The sequence below is a fragment of the Squalius cephalus genome, assembly GCF_949319135.1.
Source record: "Squalius cephalus genome assembly, chromosome: 1".
Taxonomy (NCBI): domain Eukaryota; kingdom Metazoa; phylum Chordata; class Actinopteri; order Cypriniformes; family Leuciscidae; genus Squalius; species Squalius cephalus.
The window spans coordinates 47560753-47588447 of NC_137122.1; the positions used below are offsets into that span (position 1 = coordinate 47560753).

Sequence of the window (27695 nt, forward strand, 5' to 3'; positions counted from 1 at the left end):
CCAGTTTAGCTTGAGGCTCACTGCAGAAATCACCTCTGCTCTGTGGAAACATCAAAAGAGCTCAGATCAGTGAGCATTAGAACTGGCCTCAGATCTGTTTAACCCTGTTATGAAGACGTGCAGCGATGAAATGAATGCTCTGTCCTGCTGTGGCTTCGGAAGATTGGGATAATGTCCAGCTGTTTGTCCACTGTGATCTGTGTGTGTGTGTGTGTGTGTGTGTGTGTGTGTGTGTGTGTGTGTGTGTGTGTGTGTGTGTGTGTGTGTGTGTGTGTGTGTACTTGTACAACTATCTTTGTGAGGACCAGTTTGAGTTTTAGACCATTGGAGTGAGGACAAAGAGAGTAAAGTGAGGACATTTTGGCCAGTCCTCACTTTCTGAGAGCCCTTTAAAGGCCTGTTTGAGGGTCAAGACTTGGTTTTAGGGATAAGGTTCTAATTAAAGGATAGGTTTAGGGTCAGGGTTCGGGTTAGGCACTTAGTTGTGATGGGTAAGGTTAGGGTAAGCGGCTAGAGATTGCATTTTTCAGTAACAACACTGATAAAAATTTACCCCCAGGCACGTCGCCCTCAACACACTCACATTTTTGATTTGATGGATGGGTTTTTCATGGGTGGTCTGTAGTACAACCAGCCTCAGCCCACACACACACACACACACACACATGCTGTCTGCCAAGAACATGATTGGCACATATGGCACAGAGTCTTTCTCTCTTACACGCACACAAACAACGCAATGTCTCATCATCAAATGCAAACAGTGTGACAACTCATGCTGTTGCACTCATTAGCTGCACATATGAAGCATTTTGCACTCAGCCAGACCCGTAAGATCTCCATCTTTAGAAATGCAGTAAAAACATGCTTGTATCAGCAGTAAAATCGTCTGCTTAAGAGATGCATCTCTCCAGAGCAGGTGGAAAAAAAACCCGGAAGTGTTTTTGCCTACAGGCGTTTGACTGCTCGGTCAGACAGCAAGTATGAACTTACTGTAAACTGGAACATCTCTCCACCTGTCACAGCCAAGCTGACAATCACACATACTCATTTTTTGTGACGAGTAGTTCAAATTAAAGTAGTTTTTCAGTGGTCTTGTATGTGTCTTCAAAGCTGACTAGAAGAAAAATAAGATACTCGTTTTATTTAGTATGCAAGCTACTTAAAAATAAAAATAAAGATTTGTATTACACTGTAAGAGTTGTTACGTGCAGCTTATAATTAAGTTTCATTTTACTACCCTTAAATGATTTTGCCGGTTTAACGTAATGTAGCCAGATTGTTTGGATGCTTGGATGCATTTTTCTCATGAAAATGTTCTTGCCCGTGCAAAACTTGATGCTAGGGTATTTCTGGGTGATTGCTAGGGTGTTCTGGGTGCTTGCTTACTGGGCCATGTCAAAAGATCCGACCTAAATCTCTAGATATGGATTAAAGCACTCCTGTAATGTAATTCTATGGGATGTTTTCCTTGACATTGACAATGTAATACACCTCTCCTCAATAAGCTGTATGATATTATTCATGTCCACTGCACGAGCACGAACACTGTGGGTTGAGCTACAGTTTAACTCATTGTGTTTATACTAACCTTAGATATTATTAAACTGTGATTCTAGCCATCGCAAGCCTCACTAACAACAATCATAATTGGAACTAACACAATCATAATGATACTTATTGAACGCTTTTGCAGAAGGTCATGACCCCAGGATTTCAACGAGTTGATGAGCTGGGATGGAAGGATGATGAAAGAGGGGGAGACCGTTCTTTCATTCAGTTCTCATTCTCCTTTCTAAACATCACTCTAATTCTCGTTTCATTCGACAGCCTATCACACCCACACCATTCCTCTCCCATACTCATTCATCTTTCCTCTTGTCTCATTCTCTCTTTCTTTATTCCTCCCCTCAGGTCTTTTTCCTTCCCCTCCATCTCTCTCTCTCTCACTCTCTCTCTCTCTCTCTCTCTCTCTCTCTCTCTCTCTCTCTCTCTCTCTCTCACTATTTATTCATTCAAACTGTCTCATTTTCCTTCTATTTCTCTCTGCCAGGTTCCCTCACCTATTGGTTTTTTTGATTCTTCAAATCTCATTTTCCTCCCTCAAGGAAAGTGGTTCTCAAACTTTTTCAGGTGGTGGACTCGTTCCACAGAGATTGCGGACCACTTTAAACTCAAAAACTGGGGAAACCACCAACTACCTGAAGAATTACCTGCAGTTTGGTCTAAAAAGTACAGTTCATTTTGTAATGACTGTTTTATGCCACGTGGTGGTAATACAGGTGGCCATTACACCTTGGGTGTGCATTATTTTTTCAATAATTCTCCGGCCCAGAGTCAATTATTCCACTTATACTACTGTTACCACACCTCAAGATATTGTTCAGATGCTGTATTTCAAGACATTTGTCAGTTTTTTTGTCCTTAAAATGCTCTTTGAGAAAGAGAGTATGTGCTTTCCGTACGCAGTAAAACGTAATTTTGTGGCAAAAAACATGGGAACAATTTGTCGTTTTTTTTATCCTATTGTTTACTATAATTATTTGCTTGGTCAGTGTCGTTGTGGGTTTTGGTTCTTTTGCTGTTGTAGTCTGTAAAGACCTTTGAAATAATGTGGCGAAGTGATACAGTATGGAACTGTAATGCATTAGACCTGCCTGGAGCTACTTTAGCAGTGCGTTTCCCTGAAAATAATTGCACACTTTAACATTCGTCAACCAATCAATACAGCCCAATAGTATATAAATAATTTCTTGTTTTATTTATACATTTTTATTATATGTTTTTCTATGCATAATATTTCCAGACTGCTGTTTTGTTGAAATTAACTCATTTCTATTTTAAGCTAATTAACCTAAATGAGACTTTATCACACAATAATGTCAACATAATTATTCAATGCATTGTTATGATTATATCAATCAAGATATTAATTCTATGCTGGTGCTCTTTGTCAATTATAATTATTTGATTCTGTTTATTTAGGTCTATTTTTAAGCAGACAATCTTGGATACCTTCACGGATCTATTTGAGAACTACTTTTCTAGGAGCTCCTCATCCCACTCCATCTTCATCACTGCATTTCTCCTTCTCTAATTTCCATCCATCCTTCCTGACTCCCTGTGTCGACTTGAGTTTACCTGTCACGACTCTATGGTTGTGTGTGTGTGTGTGTGTGTGTGTGTGTGTGTGTGTGTGTGTGTGTGTGTGTGTGTGTGTGTGTGTGTGTGTGTGTGTGTGTGTGTGCAGATGGATTGTTCTTAGACCCTTGGCTTGTGACCCTTTGTGTGATCAAGCTGGCTTAATGAGCGCTTAATTAAACACTCAATGAAGAGATGGATTTAGAAAAGGAAAAGGATAAAAGAAGTACGAGTAGAAACACTGACACAGTGGAAATTCTCACACTCCCAAGAAATAATCACACCTGTGATGAAGTGCGTGTGTGAGATAGAGAGATAAATGGGTCCCTAATTCTCAGACAGAAGGACAGTGTGTTCTTGATCAGCAGGCCTTGGCTGAAGTTTCTTAATTATGCCTTAATTAGCACAGTTGCTTCGTTAAGCCACTTCCTCTTCCAAGGCTGAGAGGGAGCAGCAGTGGGATCTCTCATATCCGCAAATTTAATTACTCCCTCTTTCAAGTTCATTACCCTCACTGGGTCAAAAAGTGATAGCCTTTAAAGCCTCAGTGTTTTTGCTGAGGTTTCATCAATAATGTTGTCGGCCAATGTGTATCTGAGAATAATTTAATGGATTGTGATCGTGCAAGAATGATGTGAAATGATGACACAGCTACATTTTCCAAAAAAAAAAAAAAATATTTTTTTTTTTTTTTGCAACAAATTTGGGATTTATTCAAGCTGTAGTGTGTCCTCTACCTCTAGTGGCACCAAACGGAATTACAAAAATAAAAATCATCACCACAGGAGTTCTGGGGGAAATGCTAGGTTGTTTCTTACTAGTATACGCAAAGACTTAAGATATACAAAGACGGTGCACTCGTATTACTATGAGTGGGAGAAATTGCAACACACAATATTGCAGAATAAGTCCCGCCTTCTAAATAAAAGAGCCAATCGCCAATTGGTAAAGTCATCGCGTCACTGCAGAAGCTCCAGCTGCTACAGAAAAAGTCAGTGTTTTTTGTCATGATTTGAGCGTTTAGAAACTAAATTTATGAGACAGTTTTTGTCAGATTTTATTTGTGATTTCAAATATGAAATTTAATCGTAAGCTTCGTGAACATCTTTGGATAATTTGATGTTTCCCCATTCAAAGAGAAATGAGCTGCACTTGCATGACTGAAAAAGTCGCCCATTTCAAAGATGGCCGCAGAGTGAAATTACTTTCCTTAAAGGGACTTTGGTATAAGTCAAAAGAGCCCAACTTCAGGTTCTATGATATTCTGGTCTTTGAGTGTGGCTCCGTTCTCTCATTTTTTCTTTAGTCTTTATGAAAAACATAAGTCTGATTCTGAAATGTGCTATGGACATGAATTGTGCCTCACATTTGGCACGTTACACAGTGTAACGGCACAGTTATTTTAGTATTATTGATATAATATCATAGTATTTATTAATATTTAGAATTTGCATTAAATTTTAGTTTGTTTTAGTAATTTTGTTACATGCTTTTGTTATTTGTTTTTAGTTATATAGGGATCAAGAAAGTATTTTAACACATACATGATCAATAATTCACATTCAAGTGCCAAAATCTGCAAGGCTCATATCTTGAGAATTGGCGACGGAAGCATAAATGCAGGCAACCTGTCAAGGTCCCTTTTTACCCCAGCATTGAATGTTTGATGTTCATTATATTTCATTTAACGTTCATCTTGTCTGTGAGTCCCTGTGATTGGGCTCAGCAGAAACTCTACAGTAGCTGTACGTCTGGAGATCTGACTTACCGTTGTTGGTGCGCATTGACCTGCCAGAGATGCCATTAGATCCGATGGGGTGGTGACCTCCTCCTCTGTCCACGCCCCCGGCCTCGCCTGGCTGTTTCAGCAGTTCTGTCAGGGCCCTAAAAAGAGACAGGTTTGTACACCATCAGTTCCTCAGCAGGGCATTTGGCAAACAAGGGTGAGCGATACAAACCAGACATGATCCCACACCAGAGTTTTGCATTCGATCCAAGTCACGTCTCACTTATTCAAGTCATTTGTCTTCAGGTCTTAGAAACCTGGAAGACGTGTCTTGATGTGAGGAATGAACATGAGATTTTCAAGAGCGGTGCGATTTGTAAACCATGCTGAAGATTAATTTTAGGAAAGAATTATGACATTGCGAAGTATTTTTATCCGTTTTCTGCACATGTTGAAATTATGCCAATTATTTTTGTGATTAAAAACTGCAAAGTGAAGATAACCACGTCGCGCGTCAACATGCGTTCATATGCTCGTGCACGAAATGAAATGCGCACTTTCCAGCAAAACATCTGTGGGGACCAGTACAATATGGGCGTGATGGCACTCCTCATTATAGGCACACATCCTTTTAAAACAAGACAATGATTATCTAGTCTCCAAGTCAGTTTAGTTACAACTCTGCATTAAAGCAAGATGGAAAGCAATTTATTGACATTGACTATTGATTCATACGCTATATTGCATTTAATATGTTGATTGGCTGGACATACAGTTCACTTAACAGCCACCGGTGTCGCTAATCACAAGGGTTTCTGAACTCTACATATAGCCGCTTTAAAAAGGACTTAGCAAAGAGATCGTGGGATGTCTTATAAAATGGAAGGCTGCTTCTTAGTAAGGCTGCATATCTCGGCTGCCACGTCATCAAGCATATGTTTGTTCTGATTGGTCAGTCACGACATTCTGTGGTCAGTTATGATGATCGTCATCAAATGGCAAAAATGTATAATGTCTGCTCATTGGGGCATTTGAGGTTGGCGCTTCTTTCATGTCTTTCAACTGCTATCAACTGTATTTACTGTCAAAATGACACCATGAAAAGTATGGTAATATTGAAACCATGACTTAACCTTCACTTAATAATATTAATACTAGGCCTAATATTGTTGAAGTGTTCATCATGTTGCTAGAACCATTGTTATGTACACTGTAATGTTTTACAAAATAATAAACAGGTAGGATTTTAAAATGGTTTCATTTCCCTGTCTTTCATTTATGTGGTAAAAAGCCTTGTAATAAGTGATAGGACTGTTCATTATCCCTTAAATGTCTGTCTTGTTTGAACTTGTTCGTTCGTAGGCTCCAAGCTGCTTGCTAAGAACTGTTTGAGGAAACATTTAATTAGCTAGTAAAATATTTCAACTCTAATCAATATTATGTGTCTTATTATTTACTTATCACCCTGTTGGGGTTTACTTTGCGATAACAAACGGCTGGATGTCCATTATCCCTGCATATTATATTCCATTGTTAAACAGGAATCATTCCAATAATATAAGAACTCTAAAATGAAAAACAGAATTGAGTGTCACCTCACACCATTTGCTGGTTTATTTTTATATTAGACTTTAATATTTGATGTACTGCTTCTTATGAATCTACCCTCTTTTTGTGCATTTCCATTTATTCACATGTAGTTATTCTATATTTCAATTCAATTCTTTCTTTTATTCCCATACCACTTCAGTCATTCTGCCTTCATGCTTTCAAAGAATGTTTCAATCACTGCCTGCCCTTGAATCTCACCCGTCCCTTTGTTCACTAACTCCTGTTTGCACTTTCAGAATCCAACCAAATCCCTCACTTGGAGCATCAGTGACCGTAACCTTCACCGATCGTCCACTGAGCCATCTTTGAACTCTCAGTGCTGCCATAACATCTCACTAACACTTAACTAACAACCAACCCTCTCAATTCACCCGTCCCTACTGGCAAGTGCTTCAGTGGTTGCATTAAAATTGTGTAGGTGCGCAGGAAGTGCGAGCGTGACCTGATTCCAGTGCGATTGAAAATACTTCTGGACGGCTGCTCTTCAAGGTTCCGTGATTTCCCTTGTGACATCATTGTCTCAACATTCAGGGCAGGATGGAACCGTGGGACAGTTGCCAGGAACGCTGGGCTGAGGGATACGAGAAGGGTCTGTGTGTTTCATGATAAGGACCAGGAGAATGAGGCACTCCACTCCGCTATGCTCGACTGATGTGCTGCCCTGTGAATCACTGCTACCGTCTCCTCAAAGCTAGTACAGGCCACACAGGAAGATGGCTGTCCGCAAATTTCTACAAACTTCCTGCCCCTCTGGTGACCCGTGAAATATTCAGTCCTGATGGCTTAATTTACACACAGACAGGTAATTGTGAAGGTAAGGTATAGGAAAACGGTTAGGGACACTAAAAGTTTGGGGTCAGTAAGATTTTTTTCTTTCTTTTGAAAAAACAGTAGTTTAATTCAACAATGATGCATTGAATTGATCAAAAGTGACAGTAAAGACTTTTACAAAAGATTGTTTATTTTTTATTTTTTATAGGAAATCATAAAAGAAGCCTGAAAAATGTATCATGGTTTCCACAAAAATATTAAGAGGCACAAATATTTGCAACATTGATCATTAGAAATGTTTCTTGAGCAGCAAATCATCATATTAGAATGATTTCTGAAGGATCATGTGACACTGAAGACTGGAGTAATGATGCTGAAAATACAGCTTTGATCACAGGAATAAAATATGTTTTGTAATATGTTCAAATAGAAAACAATTCTTTTAAATTATAATAATATTTCACAATAATACTCTTTTTACTGTATTTATTATCTAATAAATGCTGCCTTGTTTCAGAAATATTAACAAATCTTACCGACCCCAAACTTTTTACAGTAGTGTAATTAAACAAAATCTATACTATTATAATAATTATTATTTTTTATATTTTTTGCTTGGTAGCAACACCACAACAAAATATTACTCCTAATATCTGTATATTACACTTCATGGGTTTTTAGCTTTTTTAATGTATTTTATTTATACATTTATTTTCCTGGTAAATATATATAGAAATCCTTAAAATAAGATACCGGTATGTTTACTTTTTGAAGTGAAACTTTGATAGAAGACTTGTTTTCATAGATAAATATAAGTGTATTTTGTCTTACTGCACTGGCAGTTTTTTTTTTTTTTTTTTTTTTTTTTTTTCACTTGTTTGAACTTATTTATGATTAAAACATGAAATCTGCCAGTGCTGCAAGACAAAATACTTATATAAGATTTAAAAAAATTCTGACAAAAAATCTTAATATTTTATTTAGTGTTACTTCTCATGTAAATTTATAATTTTGAGATATTTAACAGGAAAATAAGACAAAAATACTTCTTGAGAATATGGCGTTTTTGCAGTTTACACATCAGATATGCTCAGATTGGCTGAAGCCAAATTAAAATCATCAAATGTAAACTTATTCCCCAACGCAAATTTGCAGACAGATACTTGAAGACCTAGAGCAACAGTGGTTTTATTTAATCGGTTCCACATATTTATGAGACATTTCACAAACTGCAGAGTAATTAAACATTAATGTCAGTTTAAAAAATTCTCTTTCAACTACCAAAGTGGTCAACTCAAATGTATTTTCTATTTAACTGATTTTTAATTATGAAAATTGGGCTGTGAGCCCGAACAGAGGCAGTCCAGTCATTTTTCACAGTAATCACTGGGCACAGTTTGTCCTTGTTGTAAAATTTAATGCAGATTTCCATTGGGAAATTTAGGTACAAATATGTAAATAGAATGTATTTAAAACAAATCCTGACATGATAATTGAACTGACAAGCCAATTATATTGATCTTAAATCTGCACTGTGCTAAACCGAAACTAAACACTTGGATTGATCTCTGCTGGATCAAGGTTGTAGGAATGTGGCGACATGATGTTTAAATGCACCTCAGAGCTCGTGTTCAGGTCTTACTTTCACCGTTGCTCTCAGGACAATGTTTCCTATGTCATGTTCTCATGCACAGAGCATGTACACATGGAAATCTGAGAAACATCTACATCTCCATTCATCTGCTCCCAGCTGTGTTCACCAAGAATATCTCGGTTTACTTTTCTGTTCAGCAATTCAATATTTTAAATGGCTCAATCTGTATCACCTACGGCCGTACTTCAGAACACAGCAGCAATCAACCATCATTCAGTCGTTTATTGATAGAAAATGATCGTTAATCACGCTGATGGTCTTAACTTTCAGGGTCGTTACTGTGTGTGATGAATGAATTTCTGATTGGCCGTACATATGCTGGATTGGGTAGGATTGCGAGAGTGTGTATTAGGTGAAATTATGTGAGCCATTTCCAGTCTTGCTGTTGTTCTCTCAGCATGTTCCCTTTTCATTACAGGAACATGGGGTCTTTAATTAAACTGTTACTTTTCAGCAAGATTCTTATAAAGCGCTGCGGTGGTAATCACAGGTGGAAAGACTAACTGCAGGCGTTCCAAATCAGTCTTAAGTGCCCCCAACTGGCTTCTAAACTCACTTAAAGACTCGTTTGGGGGCTTTTGGAGAACAACTCGTATAGGCCTAAACTAGATTCCCTCCTGATCAATATAGTCACTGCCATAATGGGGGGAAAAAAAACATTCAGACCATTTTGGACCATCTTACATTTCAGTTACACTTTTTTTTTGAGTCACAGTTTGGCAAAAAAGTAAATAAATAAAATTAATGCCAAATAATTTATTTAGCCCAACTCACTCTACTTTGAATGGGATGCACTTTTATTAGACAAAAATGTTTGTGATAATGTCAAAATGTAACAGTCCGACCTCTGATTTTACAAAAGAGGTGTTCGGCCTCTTTTAACTGTAATGAGTATGAGTGTGACTTCTCCACCAGAGGGTTAAACAATAAAGCATATGCAACAGAATTATGCATTCTGACTAGCATGTTAGGGTTCGACTTCACCTGTGCATTTGCTTTCATTTCAGCGAATTAACCAGCTAACAAAGAAATTCAGGCAGCGTTCAGCTCTTTCAGCTCAACTGGCTCAATCCCCAACAATGTTCTTTGATTAGATTGTTTTCATTGATAATTATAATAAGTTATCATCATGATGCATCTTTTTGGTCTTTTGGCAAAACATTCCGCCAATAAGCATTTTTGCCAGTAATGAACTTGATTCAGTAGTAGATCTGTTACTGGCAGCTTAAGAAGCTTATTGTACCAGCTTGACTAGTGCAGCCATGCAAAAACGAGGCTTGAAAGTGGCCAAAACATTATTATGCAATAATACGGTTGCAGCTGGTTATTTAAATTGGTTATTTAAGCTCGATTAAACCAGCTTATTTGGTGTGCTATTTTTATTTATTTTATTTTTTTCAGCAAGGTTTAGCTTGGTTAGCCTGACATTCCGTTTCACTGAAGTTTGGAGCACCAAATAATGTCAAAATATTCAGCAGAGAGGTTTAAAAATGCATTGTGAATCAGTTAGTTCAAACTTTGAGCTGGTGAGGCAGATGGTTCTTAGTGGCCCGGTTAGCCGCAGGGCTAATGCTGCTCCAGTGGGAAAGACTGTATGTGTATGTTTGTATGTGTGGAAATATGTGTGCCTGTGTGTGTTTCTGGTGCATTAGCCATTAGCGATATCACAGTAGGGGAAATATTTGATTGAAACACAAAGATTGTGTGTGTGTGTGTGTGTCTTTGCGTGCTAATCTGCGTAATACAGATCTTTTAGTCCCTCCCCCCACCCTTGTCGTTTACATGAGAAATTTGTCTGCTGGGGTATAAAATCATTCAGATGTCAGTGCATGTAGGCCTATCTGTTTGAGTAATCTATGGGCGGGAAGGGAAGATTGGCTGGGTAACGGAAAAGCAATGAAGTTTGACATTCTTCCCCTTCTGACGGATTTTCTGTAGTCAATAACACCGGAGAGCAGCAGATTCTCTCTGCTGACTACTGGAATTCATAGATTATCTGCTTATTAACTTGACCTGAGACAAGAGCATTGTGGGGAAATTTGATATTGTTTTATATATATATACTGTATATATATATACTGTGTAAGAAAATCAAGTCTGATATAACTTCTTTAATGTAAGTGTACAAGATGTTTTCACCCAATCGTTTTGTATGATTTCTTATTAAAGATCTAATACACCTCTCCTCAACAAGCTGAGGTATCATTTAAATCTTTAGCTTAATCTCGGGCCAAGTTACATGTTGAAGTTAAATACAAAGGATTTTGAAAACCACCTAGCCATACATTAATTGTTGGCTTGACTAAACGCAACCAACTACATTTGTGATTTTGTCCTTGATATTCTTTACATGGAGACACAATCGCAATTTGACTTTGTCTTTTCTGTCTTTTCAAGTTGCCCAGCTGAGAAACACCTTAAAGCACATGGTCAGACTATTCATGAGCGCCACTCCAAACCCAGAGGTAATAAAACTTGCACACACAACGTTTTGTCCCTGGGGATGTTTCTGTGGATGTTTTGATGCACGAACTGATATTGATCACCTATTGAAATACAGACACAGACATATCAAACACGCATGCAAACGCTCACAGTTCAGCAAACAGCAAAAGTCACCCAAATGTCATGATCATAGGTCTGTTTTCCAGCAGCCGTCCTCGTCTCTCTGTCTGTCTTTCTACTGTTATCTACACATGAATGCAGTCAATTGTAATCTCGTCATTCTTCTTCTAAAAAATGGTTCCCTTTATATTCATGATACCTCTCTTGAATTCTAATGAACCTGACAGCTGCCAAATACAATCCCGGAATGCAGAAGGTGTGTGTGTGTGTGTGTGTGTGTGTGTGTGTGTGTGTGTGTGTGTGTGTGTGTGTGTGTGTGTGTGTGTGTGTGTGTGTGTGTCAGCAACCTGGGATTATAAGCACTGCAAACACTATTGATCTTATTATAAATAAAACAATATTCCTTCTTAGCTGTTTACACAGGTTAAAGCTCTATTCCATTTATATTCATATTTGCATGATATGAAATATACGGACATGGGAGAAATAATTCAATGCTTTTGTGTTCGTTCCGAAAACTTTTGTGATGGAAATAATATGAGGTGGGAGGGAAAACTATATTTCAGTGCTTTTGCGAGCGCAAACAAACTTTCTCGGTGGAACAATAGTTTTGCAAGAAAGCGTTTTTGTTATTATTTAAATTGTAATCATCATGCAGTTTGCTGTTTGTGATGCAAAAGACTGGAAACATACTCCACCTTAATACGTAGAAGAAAATGCAAATATTGTAAGCCAGTAGTACTGCTGTTAAGTCTACTATACGTTTGGCAGGCTTTCTTGCTAGCTGGTTATAAACATGTTAGTCTCAACCTCAGACGTCACACCCACAGACTGCTGGCTGACTGTCTGATGCATATGGCACACATAATTGGAAACACTTAAGGAGTTTCGAAGTCGTCATTTGATTGGTTGAATTCTACAGGATTTCTACGTGTGTGTTGCGTTCTTTAACGGTCCGCCTGGAAACAAAAGATGCCGTGACGCCAAACCCCCTCATAAATAGATTGACGTAACATGTGAAGTGTTAAAAAATGTTATTAAAACTTGAATGTGTTAATGGGTTAGTTCACCCAAAATTGAAAATTATGTCATCATTTACTCTCCATCATGTCGCGCCGAACCCGTAAGACTTTCGTTCATCTTCTGAACACAAATCAAGATCATTTTGATGAAATCTGAGAGCTTTCTGTCCCTCCATTGACAGCTACGCAACTACCACTTTGACGCTTCAAAAAGCTCATAAAGAGATCGTGAAACTAATCCATATGAATTGAGTGGTTTGGTCCAAATTTTCTGACGAGATTCGATTGCTTTATATGATGAACACATTTGATTTAGGCTTTTATTCACATATAAACATTGATCAGAGAACATAAACAGAAGCTCAACTGAACAAACCTCTAGTGGAAGCTCAAACGTGCTGCGTAACACAAGAATGAGCCTCATTGGTTCTCGCACGTCAAGTGAACATGCTTGAGCTTCCGTTTACCACAATTGATGTGTGAGTTGATGAATGTTTATCTGAATAAAAGTCTAAATTCAATCTGTTCATCATATAAAGTCTCTTCAGAACATTTTGGACTAAACTGCTGAATTCAAATGGATTATTTTTATGATCCCTTTATGAACCTTCTGAAGTGTCAAAGTTTCAGTTGCGTAGCTGGCAATGGAGGGACAAAAAGCTCTCAGATTTCATCAAAAAGATCTTCGTTTGTGTTCCGAAGATGAACAAAAGTCTTGGAACGACATGAGGGAGAGTAAATGATGACAAAATTAAAATTTTGGGGTAAACTAGCCCTTTAAATTCAGTTATGCTTATTTCAAATATGACTTTTATACTCAAGTATAGTGCTTCTTACATGCTAGTTTCTTATTAAGAGTGCTGCCTTCAGTGCGGTCAGATTTGTAAATCTATCCATTATATCAGATTCCTGTATTTCACCTCTCATCATTATCTGAATGAAAACATCACAAAAGGCTTCCCCCATTCTGCCACACACACTGCAAATGTCACTGAGGCTGCAAACACACACAAACACAGCACTTTCCAGAACAGATAAGGCTTCAGGACAAAACTAAATGACTGACGTCACTGTGATTCATCAAACACACACACACAGCAAGCAAACATATGCTGTGAAGTAGATGCTTGTGTGTATATATTCACACTTAAAAAAGTAAACATGGATGCTAAATTATCACACGCAGAAACGCAAAACCAAAATAGGACGATTCACACCATAGAACACAGAGTGTAATATCAAAACACCCAGACCCCAGGGAACAGATCGAGTGTGTTTGCTTTTTGATGTGATTACACTCCAGACACCCCATCACACACTGCTGGAAGGCAGGCACATGTGGTCAGAGATGAAGTGCTTTCAGCCAAATACAGTAGAGTTTTCAGCAGATGTGGCGTACTATAAATATAACTGTATTTGATGTATGCGCAAGACATGTTGTCGTTTGAATGTTCTCTGGTGTAGTATGATAGAACTAGAAAAACTTTGATGTTGGTGTAATGAAGCTTTGCCTGAAAGTTTAAAATGGTTTCACGGCATGAAAATGTAAAGCATAGATGTAGATTTTCTAATATTTGGAATTTTTAAAATCAATATTTAAAAGAATTTAAAGGTCAATATATACATATTTTACATTACATATTTACATATACATTTTATATAACGCTGTGTGTGTGTGTTTGTGTGTGTATATATATATATAAACTGTAAAAGGCGGCTAGCACTAGCAGGGTGCGCAGTGGTATGGAAATACATACAGTATGTTGACAGGCAGGTAGGACATCATATCCTTGCATTCGAACCCGAATGCAATGGTTGAACGAACATTTTTTGGCCCTGAGACTTCCACAGAAAACATTTTTTTTATATTTAGACCACTTTTATTATTGATTGCTATCAGGGTGTGAGAGTTTCAACCAGAATAGCAAAAAGTGCCTAATTGCCTACCCTACCTTTAATACAGACTCCATTATTAATAAATAGTCACTACACTACAGCAATAATAATAATAATAATAATAATAAAATGTGCTTTATAAATATTTAAATGCTAAATATTTAAATGAAGTATTATTATTAATAATAATGTAAGCCTTTTATGTTTTTCTTTTGCAATCTAAAAGGTCACTTTTACATCATTTATGTATCTAGGACTGTTGATATAATTATGGCTTATTTGCAAAGGCTGTAATGTAAAAAGTTATTTATAAATATTTTTTTTAATTATGTAAACAATACATTGAAAAAGTAAACTTGAAAAATTGAAAATACTGTTGTGTCAAGTTTGGTGGATTGAAAGCCCATGGAGGAATAAAACATCTGGGTGCATTGCTGTAATAAGAATTTAGGAGGCAAATGTCATGTTTTTAATGGGCCAATGGAAATGACATTTTGTTGTCAAAATAACTTTTATTTATTTATTTGTTTAGAGGTAGAATATGACCAGGACATGTTTTTGACAGCTTCTGTGAGATGCACCCTGTCTCTCATTGCAGCTGCATCTGTACTGAATGCTAAGCAGATTGGTGGCGACCTACGGTACTAAGTTCATGGCTATTGATTGGATCTCTGCTGTTGAATTAAGAATATCTAAATCTACATCCCAGCATCGTAATGACCTCCTGTGGTCACATGAGCCCGTCACTAACATGCCGCTACTGAATAATGACTCGCGCACATACCCTGCATAAATCAAAGGACCATGCGCACTGCATAAAATTGTGTGCGTGTTTATGCGATTCTCTTTCTCGCTCCCTGTGTTATAGCGGGCCATTTAGCTGCACTTAGCTACACCTGTCAGCACATATCAGGTCTGTAAAGCTGTAATATCCCAAAATGCCCTGTGATTCACACATACACACACATGCACAGATTTAGATGCTTTTTGGCTGCGAATTTACATTCTCTGACTGACGCTTTAAGCCTTCAAAATCTTGCACCAAATTACACACGCACAAACAAACTAGGACCAAAAAGATACTACGTCATTATGCAAATGTAGACACAAATGCTTGACCAGAGCATCATGATGGTATCAGTTAACAGTTAACACTGTTCGCAACACATTTACTTAGTCACCATGATATCAAAATGGACAATTCTTGTTTTGTATGGAATATTGCAGTATTTATTATAAATGATTTATCCATGCACATAATGTTTTTTATTCATGTATCCTCTCAATCTTTAAGCAAAAAAGCTTCCCCTCTCTCTTGCACTGACATGTTTATATTAGTAAAATCAAGCTTGTGTAGCTGTTTGTGTACAAATACTTGCACCGAGAATGTTTTAGATCTAAGACACCTGTAAACCACATGTATAAAAGCACTTTGAAAAGCTGTAAGTGACTGTATGAATCGGCCGAGACAATAAAGAGGATAAACATCCTGTATCTCACCCTGAAACGCCTCATCTATTACACCTACACGCACAAGCAAATTCATGTAGCAATCAGAATAAAGAACAGATTGAAGCTGTACTAGCAAGACGTCAATCCCTAAGGCAATTCTCTCTCTCTCTTGCTCTCTCACTCTCTCTTTTTAACAGTCTGCCATCAGATTAATGCAGATTAATGAAGTCTAAAGGCAGCTCGAGACGTATTGGCACCCTTCATGAAATTGAGAAAATGGGACCATTTAAATTAAACAAATACACCATGAGACATATTTTGGGCTCAGTAATATGAGTCATGTGCTTTTAACACATGCACACACTTTATTAAGTAGTGCAAAGCAAAGGTTTCCTAATTATTGCCATCCTTAAATGCTATTTGCTAAATCCTCTCTTGAAAATGTAAGGGTATCATCGCATGAATGAATTACATTTTAAAATATATTCAAATTGAAAACGGTTATTTTAAATTGTAATATTTCACAATATCAATGTCACGTTCAGTTATTGTTTTAGGATATGTTTAACAACAATGTACTAAAAATCAGAAAGGTTTTCCCGTAGACAACATTTTCAAAATGATCCCCGTTCACACTGATCTGTGAAAACAATTACAAACGCTGTATTATTCATGCCAGGCCTGTAGTTAGCGATGTCACTTTGTAAAGAAACACTACCCGCCAATAGACTAAACACGTAATACGCATGCATTTGACATCAGCGTTTTTACAGATTCGCGTTTTTGTAGTTTTCACAGGGGAAAAAAAACGTGCACTTTGAAACCTATTTTCAAAAGTTTGCTTTTTCAGACCCCCAAAACACTGTTGTCGCGTAAATTAACAGCCCATTAAAAGCATACAACTTTTAATGCATATTAAAATGCATAACAAGTTTTCTCTTTTTTTCTGGCTCCTTAGTGTCTGCACCGTAAGCAAGCGAGCGAGGCGCCACGTAAAAAGTCAGTGATGCTGTCTGCACTGACTGCGGCATTACACAAAAAATTCCAGACAGTAAAGTGATGCCCCGTTTTATTCCTGACGTACTCCAAGCGCTCGTGCTACTTCTGAAAGCGAAAAACAAATGAATTTGCGATGGTCGCTTTGTCGTGTTTGTAGACAGCTTCAAGTTGTTGCAGCACAGTGTGTCCAAAATCACGTATTGAGTAGTTACTACATTTGAATTACAATTTACTTTGCGACCGTTAAAAAAAAAGTAAGCTCTATACAGTATATAGTATATGAAAAGTAGTATGAATGAAATTCGGATGTACTCATAGGCGTAATTTGTGGGTGTGGGACATGTCCCCACCACTTTTTGAAATATCTCATGGCACGGATGTACCTTATACAAATAAAACAATAAAAGTGTCCATCGATTGCACACTTCAGAATCTCGCCGGAAGTAGTTGGTCCCCCGGATACTTTTCGCCTACTGTTCCCTTTCAAGAGCGGTAACTCTACATTGCGTAGCAATGCTGGGGGAACTTCTCCCTTCTCCACTTTTGTTGAAATCTTATAGGCTAACGCCAGCTTGGAACAGCTGGCCAATTGTCATGAAGTATGCAAATACTGACAGGCTTGCGGGCAGTATAAAATGCATGGGTGCGCCAATTGCGTCAGAATCTCTTTCTTCATGCTGCCATCGTGGAAGCTGAACCAGGAGGACTAGGAATATTTTTCTCTAAACATCTGATGGCTTCAACTTGCCAGATTTGTGTGGGCCCCATCGACGGCCCGACGAACATTAGTTCTGCGTCGCCTGCCAGGGCCTCACCCACACCGAGGCGGCCTTCACGTGCGCCCACTGCACCGAGCTGCACTTTTTCCAAGTGTGTGGACGCAGCGCTTTCTTCCCTCAGAACGAGCGTAATGCGCATTATCTGGACGATTAGCTGGTTTTAGCTCACTCAAGGGATGTGCTAATCAGTCACGTGGAAACGCAGACACGCACAGTTGCGTCAGCGCTCTAAGACTGTGGCGCAACCCGGATATGTTCAGCCAAGGAGTGCCTTTGGGAATAGTGACACAACGCACCGTAGTCTCGAGGGATGTGTCGACCTCAGGCTGGGGAACAGTGTGCATGGCAAATCCCCCTCAGGAAGGACCTGCTGTCTCAGGTGAACGGCACGATATGACCCGGTGATCTGTTCCATGTCGGATGTTTTGCGCTTCCTACAGCACAGACTGGATAGCGGGAGTTTGCCATCCACGCTGAAGGTGTATATGGCCGCTATTGCTTCGTTTCATTCCCCGGTTGACAGGCAATCGATCAGTAAGAACACTCAGACCAGATTTCTCAGGGGAGCGAGGAGATTGTGTCCTTCACGGCCGCCATCGGTGCCACCGTGGGATCTAGCTCTAGCTTTGAGGGCTCTCTCTCTACCGCCGTTCGAGCCTTAGCTTCGATTGCTGTTAAGGAGCTCTCCCTGAAAACGAATTTGCTCCTTGTTCTCGCCTCTGCAAAGTGCGTTGGAGACTTACACGCATTCCCGGTGAATGATGATTGTATCTGTTTCGGACCCGGCGACTGCAGCGTTACTCTCCGGCTAAGACGGGGCTACATGCCTAAGTCTACACCGTTCAAAGCACAGGTTGTTTCCCTGCCCGCATTATATGCTGAGCTGTCATCCTCGTGTGACGCTGATGCTCAGAGCACTGTTTGCCCTGTCAGGGCTTTGCGGATGTATGTGAATCGCTCGGCCGCCTTTCTTCAGTCAGACCAGCTTTTTGTGTGCTTTGGTGTATGTACTAAGGGACGTGCTGTCTCAAAACAGAGACTTTCTCACTGGATTGTGGACGCTATCGCATTGGCTTACGGATGCCAGGGGAAAGATTGTCCCCTTAACATCAGACATTCAACGAGCTCATTCTGTCTTGCTGCTGGCTGGTCTTCTCAGAACACCTTCGCCAGATTTTACAAGCTGGATGTACCGTCTGTGGCGTCACAGTTTTGTGAACTATTGGAACCAACTATGCAGTGGTTACCGCTACTGCCATTGACACTGTGTTTAACCCTCATGCTTAACCCCGGATCAGTGCAGCCTTGGCTTACATTGCATTTGTATATGCAAATTTTGATAGGGTCGGAGCTGATGTCTCATTGGTCTAGTTCCACCTATCAGATGCGAGCACTCCTAGCGGCGCGGCTATTGGCTGTCTGTCTCTTCCATGGCTGGTGTAGCTTGACCCCGTTTCTCCGGGCTTATCTTCACTACTCTCACGGCGGGATTTAATACAGTTCCCGCAGTGTTGCTACGCAATGTAGAGTTACCGCTCTCGAAAGGGAACGTCTCCGGTTACTATCGTAACCTCGATTCCCTGAGAGGCGGGAACGAGACATTGCGTTAGCCGGCATGTTCCCTGTTTGATCCGCTGTGCAAGCGTTCAGGGAACCTACTATGCAATTACTGTAGACTTACTATGGCGTACTGTTTTTCGCATACTATATAGTAGGGAAGTATTCGATTTCAGACGCAGACGCAGATTTCTAAGTATGTTTGCATTTGTTGTCATAATTACTCTTGTTGTCATAGTTACATAGTTACATTGATTGATTAGCACCACCTGTCTCTTGTTTTCTTTCCTCAGTTATCCTGCTTATAAGTTTCAGTTGTTGTGGAAAAGTGCAACCAGTATGATTCTGCGAAACTCGTTCTTGGAATGACATGAAGGGTGTTCATTTTTGGGTCAAGAGACAACACATTAAAGAGGTTCATTTCTCCTTCTCATGTCTCTTTCTGTGCTTTTGCTGAGGTTGTTTTCTGATCTTTCTCATATAGACGTCCTGTGATCTCGTCCCCTGTGGAACTCCATCAAAGAATTCATTCTCTCTCCTCTGGACCAACTCGTTTTGTTTTATAACGGCACTTTTCATTATGGCCTTATCAAGAAGGAGATGGAGAGATAGATTAACACACTCAGAGGGCGAAATGCTGGGTCATACCTCCTCACTTTCAAATGAACAGGTCAGTTTTCATTGATTGCCTGTTTTTAAACTGGGCCAATGGGAATACTGGGTTTATATACTGCACTTCACTCAAGGGCACAATGCTCTCGCTTTTTATGAATGTGTGTGTGACTTTGTGTCCTTCTATGGTTGCGTCACTTTGATCCTATGGTTGCATTGCTATAACTGTAAATTGTGTTATTATCTGTAGAGCTGACTGGGCTAAACCGAGCACTGCATTATATGCTTGTGATGTCTAACACACACACACACACACACACACATTCCTATGAGATGTCAGAGGGAGGTGAGAAATAAAACGCTAGATTCAGATAAAATCCGTGAGCGATTTGAGAGTATTTACTGAGGGGAGACAGAGCTTTTAGTCTTAACGCACAAGAGATTTGAGAATGTGTGTGTGTGGAGTGAAATTAAAGTGTTAGGTAAAGGGGTAGAGAGAGAATTTTGGGATATTTTTGAAAGAGAGAGCCAGAAGAGGAATACATTTTTAAAAAAGTGAGAACTGATAGACTGTGAGCAGTTTCAAGAAAGAATTCAATTTAATTTAGTGCTGTGAAAAAGTAAGTACCCAATGTGAAAAGGTTTGTCCTTTTATGTGGTCATACTGATACAGGAACTCATTCTGGACATATTTATGGGTGAAGTTGATATAATTAAAAAAATAACCATGCATTAGTTTGGAAATGGTTAAATTCCTTTCCAAATTCACGTCTCAACGAACTTCCTTTTAAGGGACTCCGGCTCTTTCCATACATTTCAAAGCAAATGACCAAACCAGACTTTTTGTTTTTAATAATGTTCTACTAATTTGCACTTGATTCATATAATTGGTGCACTTGATTCTAATTTTAATCACTTGATGTTCAGTAAAATTGTAATTTCTGTTTAACCTGTTTAAATAATTACAAAATACATTCCAAGTGTCATTTGTTAAAGTATATTACATTTTATCTTTTAAAGGTAATGAAATGATAATCCATTATATGTCACTTTTTATGGGGTGTACTTACTTTTTCACAGTATTGTATGCGAATTCTCCATGTAACAAGTATCTGGTGAGCGACTGGTAATTTGACTGTCCACACCAAAAGAGAAGAGAAAATATAGTGCAACGCTACACAGTTACAGTCAATCAGGATGTATCTGATGTTTTATGTACATAATATATAATATTCATGTTTGATATTTTATACGACTGAGATTTTACTGCTGTGGCATGGGGGGCATTTTAGTTTGTATTATACACAATATGTGTATAAAAATATGCCACAAAAATATTTGTTAACGCTTTACTTAAAGCCTTTATGTATAGTGCATTATAAAGGTATTCAAAATGTACATTATAATCATTATATCTTTTTCGTAAATAATTGTAACCAAGTTAAAATGCATTATAATATTAGCAAATTCCTTGTTACATATAAAATGGAATGTTTGTCATGTATTTAATGCATATGTGTGTTTAATATATAAATGTTATAATGTATTATAACTACAATTATTCAGGCATTATTAATACATGTTACCAAATATTTATTCATGTGATCAAAGCATCATTATATTCATAATATTTGATATTTTCAGCATCATTACTCATTCAGAAATCATTCTAATATGATGATTTGCTGCTCAAGAAACATTTTTGATTATTGTCAATGTTGAAAACTTTTTCCTGTTAAACATAGATAACACTGCACATTAAACAGAACATTGAATCTGTGTGTGTTTGCTTGTGATGTGGGCCAGAGGTACCTAGTAAATTAAATTTTGTGCTGCAAGCAATTTAATCCCAAATCAAGTTAATCAGATATACTGTCTGAAAACCAACAGCCATTTGGTGTACGGCCGCACAGAGAATTCCAAACACATCCACAATGGACATGTGGTTTGAGCCAAGCACTTCAACTTGGGTCAGCTGTTCTCGAGCTAATGTGCTTGTGGAAGAAACACCGAAGGGTTTTTGCTCTGGGTATTGAGGGGCCAGAATGTTGTTAGACCAGGTTCAGTGAACTGAGTGGCTGAATGTGATGAGGGGTTTAAAGAGAGAAAATGAATCCACACATTTATCACTCCCTTATGAGGATGAATACTTCACGTAGGTATTTAATCCACTTGAGAGAAAAAAACAGTCCCTCTTTTTCACACACAAACATCGACTGACTGAACTGGTGCACACACCACAGTCCAAGACGGTGCAATTAGAGAGAAATGATGAACCACCAGGACCTTTGCTGAGTGAAGGTTTATAAAAACATCAATCCTGCACCACTGCACCGGCTGGCGCACCAACCGCCCTCCTCTCTGGAATGAGAGAAAACCGCTCTCCACCTCCAAGATGAATGACCTGAACCTCCATGTGGACCTGCACCTCCTTCTGTAAAGGTCAGACTGCACCTGCATGCTTTATAGAGCAGATATGAAGCCCGTCTGCAGGGGTTATTGCTGTTCAAAACAAAAAGCTATCTTTTATAGGTGCAATTAACATTTGTTAATATTCTTGAGTGATACAGTGAGTTAATTATATACTAATATAGTATTTATTAATATTTCGAATTGACTTTTATTATGATATTTTCATTAGGTCCATGACCATATTATTTTAGGTCATGTTTTAGTAATTTTGTTTTGTGCGTTTGTCTTTTTTGTTGTCGTTTTCTTTAAAATATTTCTCTATAGTGTAGCTTTAATTTATTTTTATTTCAGTTTTAGTTTGTCATTACTACTTCAACTTAAAAGTTTTCATCTAATTTTTGTATTTTATTTTATTTCAGCTTTATTTAAATTCTAATCATTTTAGTTATAGTTAACAATAACAACACTGTTAGGGATGAGCAATTTGGCAATTTTGTCAGCTAAAAAAGTAAGCTACATGTAACTCCGCCAAGCAGACAGTGTGAAAAAGACGGACAATGGAGTGGGTTATTATTATTCTTATTATTAATTGATGGTATTTGTAAATACTGTATGCATCAGAAGGATTTTTCTTTTCAGCATCTCGCACCGTAAACGTTTCGTTTTTGAGGTGATGTATCAAGTTAAAATAGATGCTCTCAATACCCCATTTTGTTTGTCAGAATGAGCCTTCATTCTTTGATTCTACTTGATTCACCAGTCAAATGAACTAACACATTTCCTTCCTTCCTCCACTTCTCACACTCTGTCCTTCCTCCACTCGCTTCCTCGATCTCCCACATTTTCCCGTCGACTGTCTCCAGTGTGTGTAGCTTGATTGACAGGACAGAGATCAAGATAAATATCTGTATAATCCCTACCTCACACCCCCTGGTCTCAATCAGGTCCTCCCTTTCTACACTCGGCCTTGACAAAGCCCCCATCCATCCCCTCCTGCCATCCCTTCCTGGAACAAGTCTGTTCAGGATGACTGAGCAGCGCTGAGCTTCTAAAATGAGGGATGAGACGCGGAGAGGGAAAGAATCGGTCCTCCCGCAGGGCTACAGCTCTGAGCAGCTCATTGGTGATACTTATCGCTGCGCTGCTTTGTGTTTTCACATTCTTTTTTATAGGGAATTAACAGGAAACTGTGCAGCAGTAATTCAGGATCAAGGTGAGAGAGAGAGAGAGAGACGAAGGTAAAGTACTCAATTGTTGTAACAAATTGCAAATTAGCCATCGACTTTCCATCAATGTGATTAAGGCACAAAGCACATGTACAAACACACAACTCACTGTGAAGGCCAAACACTTGTACTGTTTTACATTCTAAAAAGTAGGCTACCTTTGTTTGGATTATTTTCACCTGCAAATCAGGAATTTCTCGTGCGCACCACAAATGTTGCCTTTTATCCAATTAAGTGTGACGGGGAACATTTCCAACAACAAGTAGTTTTCAATCAAATTGAAATCAAAATGACAGCACGACACAACAAATCAACATATTTGATGTTCAAAATGCAGTTACAGTATATGGAGACACATTTTGGACCAATTTTAGGCCAATTTCACTGGGGGCGGAGTTACCCGTGCTGGAAAACAACAAACAACAAAAACATGCATTTTTTATTATAATGAACTAATTTTACTGGATCTGATCCTGGTTGATTCAGCCATATCAAATGGCCTAATATTTTTACTTATAACCAGTTGCATGCTGAGCTAACATTGAAAGTATTGGAAGCTAACTTCAAAGTATTAGAACTGAATTTTGATCAGTTTTATTCTTTCGTCATTAACCATAACATTTTTGTGCAGATTAAATGGTTAAAAATAATTAGAGCATAGACTTTATTCACTAACATATAAGTAGCAAAAAGTACATTTTTGATCAATATATTCTTCCTTTTGTGATTATTAATATTCATGGATATTTTCTAAGCTGGTAATGCACAGATTTTTACAAGTAAAAAAAAAAAAACTCCAATAAACTGGTTTTAGGTTAAAAAAAAAAAGAACTTTTATCCAGTTACATAAAACAGAATTATGCAAGACAAAACCAGACAAATTTTTTTTACTGTGTTGCCCAACGCCACAGGCATAGAAAGCAAAATGTCATGTTCCAGTCATGGCTGGTTTGGAGATCAACTCCGAAAATAGCTTGTTGCACCTGATTATGACGTGTATCTATATTCACAAATACAGCTAAAGAATACTCTAAAGAAAAATTATGTTATCTCATTAAAAACATGGTGTAGGGCAAACCAAGCACCGCTTCAGCTTTTGATCCTTCTGTCTTGTGTCTCTGTCTGCAGACGGTTGAGGTATGAAGTTCAAGAGTGGCCAGAGGAAGTTACGTGACCACCACATAAATATTTATGAGGTAATGTATCATACACACAGATGAATACCTCCCTCACACACTAGCGGTTCAATATGTTTTTCTTTACATCCACTTAAATACAAACTTGAAACCACATGTGTAGCTATAATCTCTCAAAACTTTCTCTCCCTACTTTTTCAAACATTTCCAAGATTCATAGCGTGCTCCTGACATGAATGCTGTTCAAAGATACCTTTTAAGATACCTAATTTCAAAATGCATGTTTTCTTCACACAGAAGGCAATCCCAGAATGCATAGCAAAAACATTTACCTAATTTGTTTTTTTATACCTATTTGATTATACTGAAGCAGCATTAATTAGCTAAGCTACAACCCAGCTAACAAAAATATGACCGTTTTGCTAACGTTCCCATTACGTTATGAAAAATGTTATTTCTGAAAGTTCTCTGAACATTCCAAACGGCATGTTTTTTAAATGATTTAAACAACAAATTAGTAACATAAAAACATTTAGATGAACGTCCAGCTAAAACATTTCAGAAAAAAAAAAAAACGTGTCATGAACAATGTACAAATAACATATTTGTGCTAACATTTTGAGAACATTATTAAAGACCAGATAACTTTGAACGAAACATTCTATTAACGTTCTTGGAGGAACATTTGTTTATAACTTTAAGAGAACCTTCTCCAGAATGTTAGCCAAAGTTCTGAGAATGTCCCCTGTTAGCTAGGATGCTAATGTTTATCTTATACTAATGTTTGGATCTCCTATGCACTTTGATTAGTGTGGCACATGAATGCTAGCCTAGCTAGAGCACTGTTGTTCAGTTCCATTTTAGTGCTCATTGTGTAGACAGCAAGGCAGTTGACTATGTTTTGGAACAGAGCTTGTATGAATACTGTGTGTGTGTTAAGTTTGCTGTTCATTAGCTATATTACAAGGGTGGGAAATGAGATGCGTTTAAGTGATGTCACACACTGTGCCCGGGGTGTATTCAATATCACCCCACGTTATGTAATGCTGCAAAATGTCTGTATGTGTTGTGTGTGTATTACTGTTAAACAGTTGGGGACCACAAATATGCTCTGCATGCAGTGGAAGCCGAAAACAGAACACACACACCACAGGCAGCTACAGCTTTTTAAACTGAAGTCGACACGGTTCAGTGTGTCCATTTTATGGTTATGCATAAAAAGGAAATTTAGATTTTGAAGCCAAAACAAAAAGCCTCCTGAATCAGCATACTGTATATGGTTTTTTTTATTATTATTATCCAGATAACGTGATAGAGTGAAAATTTATATATATTGTAGGAATGAAAATTCTTCCTCATTTACTCACCCTGTCATTACAATCCACAATGACTTTCTCTCTTCAGAAAATGTGTTTGTTTTTGTTTGTTTTGTTAAAAATATCCTGGCCACTCTTTACCATAATGAAAGTGAAAGGGACTAGGGCTGTAAAGCTTTAAAGGAACACTCCACCGTTTTTTCATATTAAACTATGTTATTCCCTTAACTAATACGAGTTGATACATACCTCTCTCGTCTCAGTGCGTGCACTCAATCGCTCTGGCGCGCGGCGACACTTTGATAGCACTTAGCTTATCCCAGTTCTATAATGTATGGCGGAATAGCACTTGGGAACACTTCGACTCGGCGCAGTAAAAAGTCAAGTTGGTTCTAATGACAGAAGTGAGGGGGAGAGGATTTTTCAGGCGTGACTTTTTACTGTGCCGAGTCGAAGTGCTCCCGAGTCCCAAGTGCTATTCCGCCATACATTATAGTTATCCTTTTTACCCGCTTAGAAAAGCACCACGTTTTATTTTGTGTCACCATACTTGGTCGTGTAACTACTCGTGTAACTGTATTTAAATAGGGAAAATGTGGAGGTGTTTGGTCGCTTCTAACTTCATCTCTGTTTGGATCCTAAAGAACGAACTGGGCTAAGCTAAGTGCTATCAAAGTGTCGCCGCGCGCCAGAGCGATTGAGTGCACGCACTGAGACGAGAGAGGTATGTATCAACTCATCTTAGTTAAGGGAATAACATAGTTTAATATGAAAAAACGGTGGAGTGTTCCTTTAATATTAAAGCAGAATAAACCAGTGATCCATATGACTTACGGACAATATTCCATGGTCATAAGACAGTCGTTCTGCAGTGGCATCCAAAGGCATTAAAAAAACATTTTTGTTGTTCATACAGACCATTTTAAAAGCTTTGGAGGCTAATATTATTAGTAAATAATGATTTGTGGTCTATTCCATACACAGATCTACTGTGGCGTTAGAAGACTCTGCATATTGTGCATGATTTAAAAAGACAACTTTTATGATAGGTTTTTTTATTTTTTATGTCAACTGTCATTTTTGGAGTCTGACATCCCCAGTCCCAACATACTGTAGGCTCCTTTGAAAAAATGTGCTTGCAAAACTCTAAAACCATACCTATACACAATTCACTGCAGTTTCCAGCTGAAATGAACACTGGATGTAAGTCACCAACAACTTTTATTATTTTTCACACAAATTATGATTACAGTGGTGGATTATCAATTCATAAAGACTTGTTTTCTTGTTGTTCGTTTCATGAATTATAAACTAATACAATTTGACATTTGCATCATATAACCAGCTCCATATGTACGGCTTTTCTGACTTAGTAAACTTGCTTGGTAGCTCATCTGGTACAGCGTCGCACTTGAGACTCGAAACGCTCGAGAACAAGTCCCGTGAAGCACGAGTCACGCTCAAAGACTTGTATATATGGTTGCTTCAGAAAATGTGTTTTTATCTCATGTTTGCTTTTCTTAAAGGGGACATATCATGCTAAATGCACTTTTTTAGCCCTTAAATGCATTTTGTTGTATATTTGGAGTGTTTAGAAGTACAGAAAAGATGAAATTATTCTCTTCAGGTGCTTCGTTGATATCTTTATATTCTGTTTTGGTCATATTTTTCAACCTGTTCCGATTTTTCTGTTATCTATGACGTTTTGTGAACTATCACGTCACAGTATTTGCAGCGGAACTGCCAAATAAGGACATTGACTTCCGGCCCAACACTTCGAGCAATCCGCCATTATTATTTCTCGCTGCAATTTTGTAATC

At 38.2% G+C, this 27695-nt stretch overlaps 1 protein-coding gene across 1 annotated transcript in view; it reads right to left on the bottom strand.

Moving 5' to 3' along the window:
- Window positions 1-27695, bottom strand: part of LOC307159793 (protein shisa-9) — a 74555-nt gene that overhangs the window by 37414 nt on the left and 9446 nt on the right. The window contains exon 2 of the mRNA XM_079873406.1: window positions 4910-5025. Coding sequence (XP_079729532.1) covers window positions 4910-5025 — 116 coding nt within the window. The remainder of the gene's footprint in view (window positions 1-4909; window positions 5026-27695) is intronic.